This window comes from Miscanthus floridulus, chromosome 17, assembly GCF_019320115.1.
Source record: "Miscanthus floridulus cultivar M001 chromosome 17, ASM1932011v1, whole genome shotgun sequence".
NCBI classification, from domain to species: domain Eukaryota; kingdom Viridiplantae; phylum Streptophyta; class Magnoliopsida; order Poales; family Poaceae; genus Miscanthus; species Miscanthus floridulus.
Genome location: NC_089596.1, coordinates 79,644,334 through 79,653,845, shown reverse-complemented (window position 1 = coordinate 79,653,845; position 9,512 = coordinate 79,644,334). Strand labels below are relative to the sequence as shown.

Here is a 9,512-nt window from a genome sequence, read left to right as displayed (position 1 = left end):
GAAGCCAAATTTTGAATTAATTTGAATACAAACATTGCTCCAAAAATTGAACTAAACATTGCTAGATGATTTACAATAGTAGCCAAACATGTTTTACTAACCTAGCAAGAAAAATTTAGGGCAAAACAATTCTTAAACAGGTGTATGCAGCATTCAGGTTTCACGCATGTTTCAGATGTTTCAAAGCAATGTTTCAATTGTTATTCACATGATTAGGCATGTATGATTTGGATGCTTGATGATGCATGATATGCGTGATTTGCAGTGCCTAAATGCAGGCATAACACCGAGGTGTTACAGTGGCAATACTGCGTCAGGGGTGGCTTGGAGGTGATAACAACTTGGCAAGGGTGCGTCGGGTGATGAGTAGGTGGAGGCAAAGCGGACGGTGCAACGGATCGAGCACAAGCAGCTCTGGAGAGGGGCCTTGCCGCCGACGCAGGCTGGCACGGTCTTATTGACCTGGCAGGAAGGAAGCTCCAAATTGGAGCATGGCACAACAAGAATCACTTTAAGCTGGGTTTGGGTGGCTAGCTGACTACACAATGAAGCAGTGGGCAAGGTTAATTGGATCGAGGTGACTCCACTAAGCCGAATTGAAGGTGCGGGTCCGACGACCATGGCGATTGAGGAAACAGGGCCGACATGGCTTGGCTCGATGTTGCAGTGGCAGGATGTGGCTGTCAACTCAGAGTTCTAGCGTGCATGTGCTACAGGCCGTTGGGGAATAAGCCAAACACACTCAGGAATGGTTGGTCGCATTGTCATAACTAGCAAGCCGACGGTGGCTCGGCCCTGTGCGCCGTAGTGTCTGGCACCGGTCAGGGAAGTGGCAGCAGCGCAGCGTCGCATCGAGCACGGATGTGATGGCAAAGGCAGGCGGGTCAAGCCCACGCACGTGCAGCCGTGAAGGGTCAGCAGCAGCAGTAGTCGCGCGGCAGCGGTGGTCGGAGGATAGCATGATCGGGGACGCAGCACAACGTGATGACGAGCAACTATGGCACCGCGCGACAGCAGTCAGGACTAGCCAAGTGTGGCTACGTGCGCATGGTCCCACGCAGGCGAGCATGATGTGGCAGAGTGGCTCAGGCGGACGCGACAGCGGTGGCAGAGCGGCCAGGCTCGTAGGGCCCCAGCGTCCCGCCGAGCGCGGCGTGCGCGTGAGTGCGTGCGTGAGCACGGCAGGGGTCGTGAGAAGCCCGCGCGGCGGTGCGCATGGGTGCACGCGTGGGCGAGCGACGACGCCGACCGTGGCATGGTGACCGCGCCCAGACGCTCAACCGTCCAGAAACATGTCATGCACGTATTTTAAAGCGTCCCAAAAATCCAACTCAATGCTTCAATTGCTAAACCACATATTCCATACTCAGGAAGGCATGTTAGGCTATCAAAACCAGCCATGAAACCCTACCATTACTTAATCCAATTCGTCTACAAAAATTGTCAAACTTGGCCTTGTTAAACCGCTTCCCGACTTAGGAAATTCGACTAAGTCTCGATCGGATTCGCGTCAAATTCGGTTTCCAAGCTATTCGGTACGCTAGCTAGTGAATTCCTTTCGCGACCTTAAGTATTTCATCGTCACCTACACAGTTAGTACTTCTAACTTTACTCAAATTCTGTATATACGTTGTATAGCATTTTCGCTTAATAAAAATTCGTTTAAAACCCTAAGTGATATAACACGACATTGAATGTAACTTTCGTTTCACGTTTCCGATGAACATTTCGGGTCACAAAATTTGATTTACACACTATATTACATACATTATCACATAAACATGATACCCATGTAGTGTTTTAGCAAAAGATTTACGGTGTAACACCAAGGATGTTACACTCTGGTTGGGCTATATGCTCTGAACCATGGACGGATCTATATACAATGTACTGGGTGAGGGCGCACCCACAAAAATATAAAAAAACAGTGATTATGCTCAAATTTTCACCATATTCATACCCATACGGTAAAATCCCATGCACTCACAAGGCAAGCGCACCCTCCTCGCATTTGCTCTAGCTCCGCCACTGCTCCCAACCAATCACGCCCAAAGTGCTTTTAATGTCCATTATTATTGTATTACCGATGATCACCAATGTTTTCAGTTTCGGTATTAATAAGAAAATTTTGGCCACCGCTGAAATTACCGAAATTCACGTAATTCGGCCAAAATTTCGCTGAATTTCTTTTAGAGATTTGCACACAAAGTATTTTTAAAAAAAAATAGATCTAAACAAATATTAGCATGATTTATGACTACACATCTATTGAGTAGAAGAATATGCAACACAAACAATAGAAAATATGAGTCTAAGTTATATATCCACATGTATTTGTATATTACAAAATTTTAGATTTTTCTTTCGATCGCCATTGAAATTTTCGAAGTTCGTGAAATTTTGGCGAAATTTTGAACCTGATGATCATGGCCGCTTCTTCTAAGAGGACAACAAAGCTAAGGCATCCACCTGTGTCATCGAAAGTTTACCTTCATCTCTGTGCTCTATTTCTAAAGGAATGAATGTATGAAATGAATCATTAGAAAACAAATTTATGACACAAAAATTTGGAAAGTGCTCCAACGTCTAAGCTATGATACAAATTTTTGTGAACTACTATGGTTGCTTCATATGTTTGAACTAGTAATACATGGGGTGACATGGATTTTGAATAACCGTAGCAACGCATGGGCAAGGAGCTAGTAAAATAATAGATCTGTTAGGCGCCATCACGTAGGATCCACCTGATAGTCATATATCCTCTTATCCTTATCTCCTTTCTTTAGCCGCTACCGGAATCGCTCCTTGTTGTCCAACAACCATCGCATGCCCCTTGGCCTGACTCGACCACCTATCTCCATCCTTTCCGCCTAACCGCGTGCCTCTCCTTTGCTTGGTGCTCGTGTGCCACCCTTCTCGCTACCGCCCAGCCATGCGACCCCCTGCTAGGACCAGGGACGAAGCTAGAAAAAAAATTAGGAGGGGCTAAACAACGATAATTAGCAAGAAAAGAGGTTCAGCAAATCTCAGCTCCTCCTACCTATACATCTACAGCTGAAATTTCAGACGGCGGCTCTACGGGGCTTCGTTTGCTCACGAGCGGTAGGGGGGGCTGGAGCCCCCCTAGCCCCACCGCTGGCTCCGTGCCTGGCTAGGACTTGCAAGTGACTGCATAATCTAGGAAGAAATATTTGATCACACCTACATGCAATAATTAAATGTTTTGGATAGTCTATGAAACAGCAAAAATGAAACGATGCATTGAGAGAACCTATGAAATTAAGGGTGCGTTTAGATCAAAAAATTTTTGGGTTTTGGCTACTGTAGCATTTTCGTTTGTATTTGACAATTAGTGTCTAATTATGGACTAATTAGGTTTGAAAGTTTCGTCTCACGATTTCTCACCCAACTGTGCAATTAGTTTTTTTTTCGTCTACATTTAGTACTCCATGCATGTGCCGTAAGATTCGATGTGATGAATACTGCGCAAAAATTTTTAGCTTTTGGGTGGAAATAAACGGGGCCTAATCTGAAATTGACCAACACGAAGGCGTGATTGGCTACCTAGTTTCGGCCTAACCTAGCTCTGTCCATGCAGCGTTGGGGTGTTTGGATGGCTGAGCTTGTGATTGGGCTAGGCTCCTAGCATGCAAACCCCACCCTCTGTCCTGACTCTCTAGGAACAATTTTTTTTGAAATCTGTTTATTCGAGCTTGGCTCGCTCGCTGTGAGAGCGCGTACGAAGACTGCCCATCTATGAGTAACAGCGACACAATCCAATCCAACCAAACACTAGACCTGCTACGCCTAGCTCAACGGGGAGCACAACCAAACACACGCATGTGGATGCACCTATCCAGGCTCTGGTTGGGCCGTCTCTGTGAGTTCAGCCAAGCCTGACTCATGCGAGGTACCAATCACACCAGAAATAACTCTGTAGTAGATCCAAAATCTGCCCAATTCTAAGGCCCTGTTTAGTTTCCAAAAATTTTCACCCTAAAATATCATATCGAATTTTGCGGCACATGTATAAAGTACTAAATGTAGATGAAAAAAAACTAATTGCACAGTTCTCGGCAAAATCGCGAGATGAATCTTTTAAGCCTAATTAGTCCATGAAAAGCCTTAAGTGCTACAGTAACCCACATGTGCTAATAACCGATTAATTAGTATCATTAGATTCGTCTCGCAGTTTTCTGATGAGTTCTGTAATTTATTTTTTTATTAATATCCAAAAACCCCTCCCGACATTCTTCCGACACATCGATGTGACACCTAAAAATTTTTATTTCGCGAACTAAACACACCCTAATTCCAAGCAAAATAAAACATATATATGTTTTTTTAAAACGTGGTCCTATGCTTAATGAAACACATTATTTTTTTAAATACAGGTTTTATGTTTGAATAAGTATTATATTTCTTCAGATTTTTTATTTCACTATGTTTAAATCATTCGGATACTGCGGCAAAACAGACCTCAGAGCCGGAAATGCTCTAAAGTAACTTAATCACGCACGATCAAAACAGGAAGCATTTTGTACATATAAAGTCAATTTCAAACCGACATCATTAGTAAATGCGAATGAAATCTGTAGCCACTTCTAATTCTGGGCAAAATAAAATACATATTAAAATGTTAGAGCAAGTTTGCTGTTTCTGAAAAAAAACACATATTAAAATATTAGAGCAAGTATGCAGTTTATGAAAAAAAACGGGAATGCTCTAAAGTAACTTAATCACGCAGGATTAAAACAGGAAGCCATTTTGTACATATAAAGTCCAATGCAAACCGACGCCATTAGTAAATGCGAATGAAATCTGCAGCCACTTTTAATTCTGGGCAAAATAAAATACATATTAAAATGTTAGAGCAATTATGCTGCTGTTTCCGAAAAAAAAAACAAAAAGGGCAAAATAAAATACATATTAAAATGTTAGAGCAAGTAAGCTGCTGTTTCTGAAAAAAACAAAAAGTTCAAAACTGCTCCCGGCGGGGCTCGAACCCGCGACCTTCGGCTCATAAGACCAACGCTCTAACCAACTGAGCTACGGGAGCTGTTAGAAACTGCCTTTCTAGATACGTTATTTAACCCTTTATTGAAAACACATTCTTAGAACAAAACCAATCACTTTTGAAAACATGTGAGCAAATATATAAACGTACCCAGTAATTTTATCTTGTTCCATGAAGAGAGATTTGGTTAGATAGAGTAACTCATGGTACAATTAATCCATTTATATATAAATGAAGTAACAAACTTCTGTGTCAATTCAAAAATATACTCCCTTCGTCTCACAAAGAATGCAATTCTAGCACAACGTCATGTTTTAGTATCTTAAGTTTAATCAATTATTGATAAAAAGCATCAATGTGTATGATACAAATAAACATCATTAGATTAATTACAAAATGTATTTTCATAACAATTTAATTTAGAGCCATAAATACGAATACCATTTACTAGAAATTTGGTCAAATATGAACCACTTTAATTGACACGTAACCCGTAGTTTTATTTTTTTTATAGAGGGAGTATTAGGAAGGTACAACTTTTATGTAAGGACCCATTTGATAGGGATCCAAATTCTCGCACCAGGAAGGTACTGCTTTTATGTAATGACCTGTTTGGTAGAAATCTAGATTGTTGTAGAAATATTTAATATTCAAATTCTCTCGGAAAACGTTTTTGGATGACAAATCAAAACCACTAAACCATTTTGGCTATAGAAACAGAATCGTTGCGAAACCACGTTTTCATCCATTTACGTTCATATGAAAATCACTGCAAAAACGTTTTCATCGATTCGTGTATATGCTGTTTGGGACGGTTTCGGGTGATTCTTTAAATAAATAGGCGAAGATGGAGACAACCCACACAGGAAAGTAACTAACTCCGCTGATCTCCGTGATACCGTACAGAAACTAAGCGAACGAACACTGATGGCCGATAGACCACAAAACAGAGACACGATTTTGACCACAAACAACAGGACACTGGACGCACACCGTACCATAATAACTCCGCTCATGCACACGGCACACCGTACCATAACTCCGCTCACCTCCTACTCATGACCATACATCTAGCTTGTACACCACACCCTTACACTACCGCCGCTGCAAAATCACACACCGATCGACAGCAGCTTGACAGGAGGCCGTAAAAACGTCTACGGCTGCCATGCGGCGAGCTGCTGGATGTTCATCGGGTAGACAACGTCGTTGCCGCCGTTGAAGGCTGCCGTGCCGAGCAGCACGTTCACCCGCTCCGTCGGGTGGAAGGCGTCCCAGAAGATGTAGGCGTTCCGGTTGAGGCACGGGCGCAGGAAGGGCAGGCAGGTGATCATCCCCCGGTTCCTCCCGATGCCGCAGCAGCCGCGGTCGGTCACGCTGAACCCTGCACGTAGGTACGTACGCAGGAGACAACCAAAGAATGAGACCCCGGCGACTGCCCGCTGCTGATGGACAAATAGTTACCTACCGTAGGACCATGGGCTGCGGAGGACCTGGGAGATCATGGCGTAGTTGTCGACGTAGATGAACTTGGCGCCGGGGCGGTTGGTGTTGAGGCTGTTCACCATGGCCTTCACCTTGTTGTTGAAAGGGATGATGAGGTCGTCGACGTCGGTCGAGCACATGTTGACGGGGCTCCGCGCGCGCATGTTGGGGATGCACGCCATGGAGCCCACGCCGGCGATGACGAACCTGCGCGCGCCCAGGTTGTAGAGCGTGTTCAGCTGCTTGGCGTACTGCTGCACCAGCAGCGTGGAGTACTGGTCGCCGTTGTACTCGTTGCGGGTGTTGTAGTTGGGCATCAGGTAGTTGTTGAGGTAGTCGTTGCTGCCCATGCCCACGTAGAAGATGCTCCGCGCCAGCGACGGCGCCAGCTTGGACGCGCCGCCCAGCCGATGGCTCAGCGTGTCCAGCGTCTGCTCGAAGTTCTTGATCTGCTGGTTGAACGGGATGCGACCCACGAAGTTCTGCCCCGTGTTGTCCAGGATCCCCGCCGCCGCCGACGCGTAGTTCACGCCGTGGAGCGCCGCGTCGCCGCTGGAGGCGTCCGTGTGCGATGGCAGCAGCGGCAGGCCAAGCAGTTGAGCTGAAGATGATGACGACGGCGCACGAGATCAGTTCTTAACTAATTCCTTGGGTTATTATTAACTAGCTAGCTGTAATTGTGTACATGTTGAACTACGTATTACGGGGATTCAGCTCTTTGATTTGCAGTGATAAATACTATGATCTTGCGCGAGAGCCCGGCCTGTTGCTGGTAGATTCTTGGTGAGGGCACGAAACGTCGGTCAGGACCCCATGTTCTAGCACGTAGTATATGCTGCATTCACTGCTTCGCCGTCGTACTGCTTTGCCGTAGAGTCACATGGAAACATTGATGCCATATATATGCACGGCAGCGGTACAGATAGACATGACCCGGTGAATTCAACATACCGTGTCTAGCGCGCGCATGAGATAGGGGCGGCAGCAGCACGCAGCATTTATGTCACCACTGTTCAAAGAGTGAAGAGCGTAGCGCTCTCTCTGTCTGGCCGGTCGAGCCAATTTACTGCGCCAAGGAGACTAGTGTCGTCGACTGTGGAGCGACTTTGTGTTTGTTGTTGCAAAGTTAAATTCAGACCAGTGTGGACCATACGAACTTGTGCTACACACTACACCAGGTCTCCATGTGCTTAGATGCACACTTGCACTATGGTTGAAGCAAATGTAGGCTTCAGTGTGTCATTCCGCTATCAGTTGCACACTTGCACTATTGCTTCTTCGAGTATAGCAGATGAGAGGCCTAGAATTTGAGGCAGTGAACGAATCTGGCATATCTATTGTACGGTTGCAAATAGTTGCAAACTCGTAGAATTGATGTATGTACCTACCTACTACTTCCCCGAAAAATGTGTATACCCAAACAATCTATCCTCGAATATATGCGTTTTGAGGAAATTGCTTCAAACGTACTATATATATAGTACTACTAAACTAGTCTTTCAAGAAAAATATCTGAATCTTTTAAAAAATGTATTACTGAACTTACCTGCATGCTATTCTACAGCAAATTAGAAAAAGAAATCTAAGTTTAGTGTCGTGAAAATTTCTTTGTTGAGTAAATGAACAATGAACAGTGCTTGCTGTACTCTACTCCGTTTCTTTCCATTGAGATAACCAGAGAATAGATATTTCAGATGTGCTGGAAGCCTGGAACTATCATGTCTAGTAAAATTTAATTGAGCATATGTATGTATTGTACAACATTGCTTGATCTGCTCCCGAAAAATGTTGCAATGGCTCTAGTAACCCGTATGCCAAGATTGGAATGAATTCTTTTGATTATGCCAAGAGCAACTGCCAATTGCCATAGCCTCTTTCCAAACACATTTATAATCTTTATAGAACTATTGTGTGTTCATAGTGGTGAGTGTAAGCTCGTGTATACGAGTGTCTAAAGGGTCTCGAAAAAGAATTATTGTGCATCTGATCCTTAGTTTTTTCTTCTTCTTCTTTCAGTTGCCAGTAGCATCGTGCAAAGTTCTTCTGAACTAGCTAGTAGCTCCCAGTTGGAATTAAGAGACGAACAGAGTGTCAAAGTCTCTGTGGAAACACTGCACGGCTACTAGTTTGAGAGCACATCTAAATCTAAATTAAAAAGAAGCTAGCAGCTTGAGATGAACAGAGACCAGAGAAGTCAGAAAAGAGATAGCACAGCAATATAGCATGCATGCACCGGCGGAGGCACGTACCAATCTCGTCGACCATGGTGTAGCCGTTGGAGAAGCGGCCGGTGGGCCCGCCGGCGAAGTCGATGCCGTAGGGCGGGTAGTTAGCCTTGGCAAGCGAGTTCAGGTCGTTGTTGTTGCCGTTGTCCGTCAGGGAGTCCCCGAACACGAACATCGCCGGCACGCCCGTCGTCCCCGCCGCCGAGCCCGCGCCCCCGCCCCCGCTGCTCCCGCCTCCGAACCCTGGCCCCATCGGGAACGTGCCGTTCCACGGCGGGAACACCTGCGCCGCCGCTCCACTGAGGGCAGAGAGCAGAAGGAGGGCCACGGCGGCCGCCATTGTTGGGTGGAGGGGTGGTGTCTGGCCGGAGAGCTAGCTAGCTTCCGGAGCAGAAGGCTGAGCACTGGTCAGTGAGAGTGCGTGCAGGCTGCTGCAGTGCTGCGGCGTGGCCCTGCTGTGGCGTGTGTGTATATAGTCATATAGAGGAGGGATGGAGGGAGGTTTTGGGTTCGTTGGTGGGTGGATTGGGCAGGGAGTAAATGCGACGCCGGGCTCCCTGCTGCCATTGCTGGCATGGCGCAGTAAATGGGAGCTCTGGTCTTGGCTCTTGGGCAGCGTGCACGCGACTGCAGCGGGCAGCGGCCATGCTGGCAGTGGCTCAGTGGCACGTATAGTTGGCCAACGGGCTGGGCCGGCATGGCCACGAGCCAGGCACGGCCTGAACAGTGTCGGGCCAGCACCTCTTCCGGCCTTCGGCCCCACGGCATTATGGGCTACAATTCGT

At 46.1% G+C, this 9,512-nt stretch overlaps 1 protein-coding gene and 1 non-coding gene across 2 annotated transcripts; both read right to left on the bottom strand.

Moving 5' to 3' along the window:
- Window positions 1-4,985: 4,985 nt before the first annotated feature.
- On the bottom strand, window positions 4,986-5,059 carry TRNAI-UAU (transfer RNA isoleucine (anticodon UAU)). The gene has a single exon. It is a non-coding gene; the product is annotated as a tRNA-Ile (tRNA).
- Window positions 5,060-5,954: 895 nt separating this feature from the next.
- On the bottom strand, window positions 5,955-9,189 carry LOC136517855 (GDSL esterase/lipase At1g71691-like). Its single transcript, XM_066511507.1, has 3 exons — window positions 8,752-9,189; window positions 6,486-7,103; window positions 5,955-6,401 (listed from the first exon to the last, which is right to left on the bottom strand). Exons 1-3 carry the CDS (start codon window positions 9,065-9,067, stop codon window positions 6,175-6,177), a joined length of 1,161 nt encoding a protein of 386 aa, XP_066367604.1. The 5' UTR covers window positions 9,068-9,189; the 3' UTR covers window positions 5,955-6,174.
- Between the last annotated feature and the right edge of the window lie 323 nt (window positions 9,190-9,512).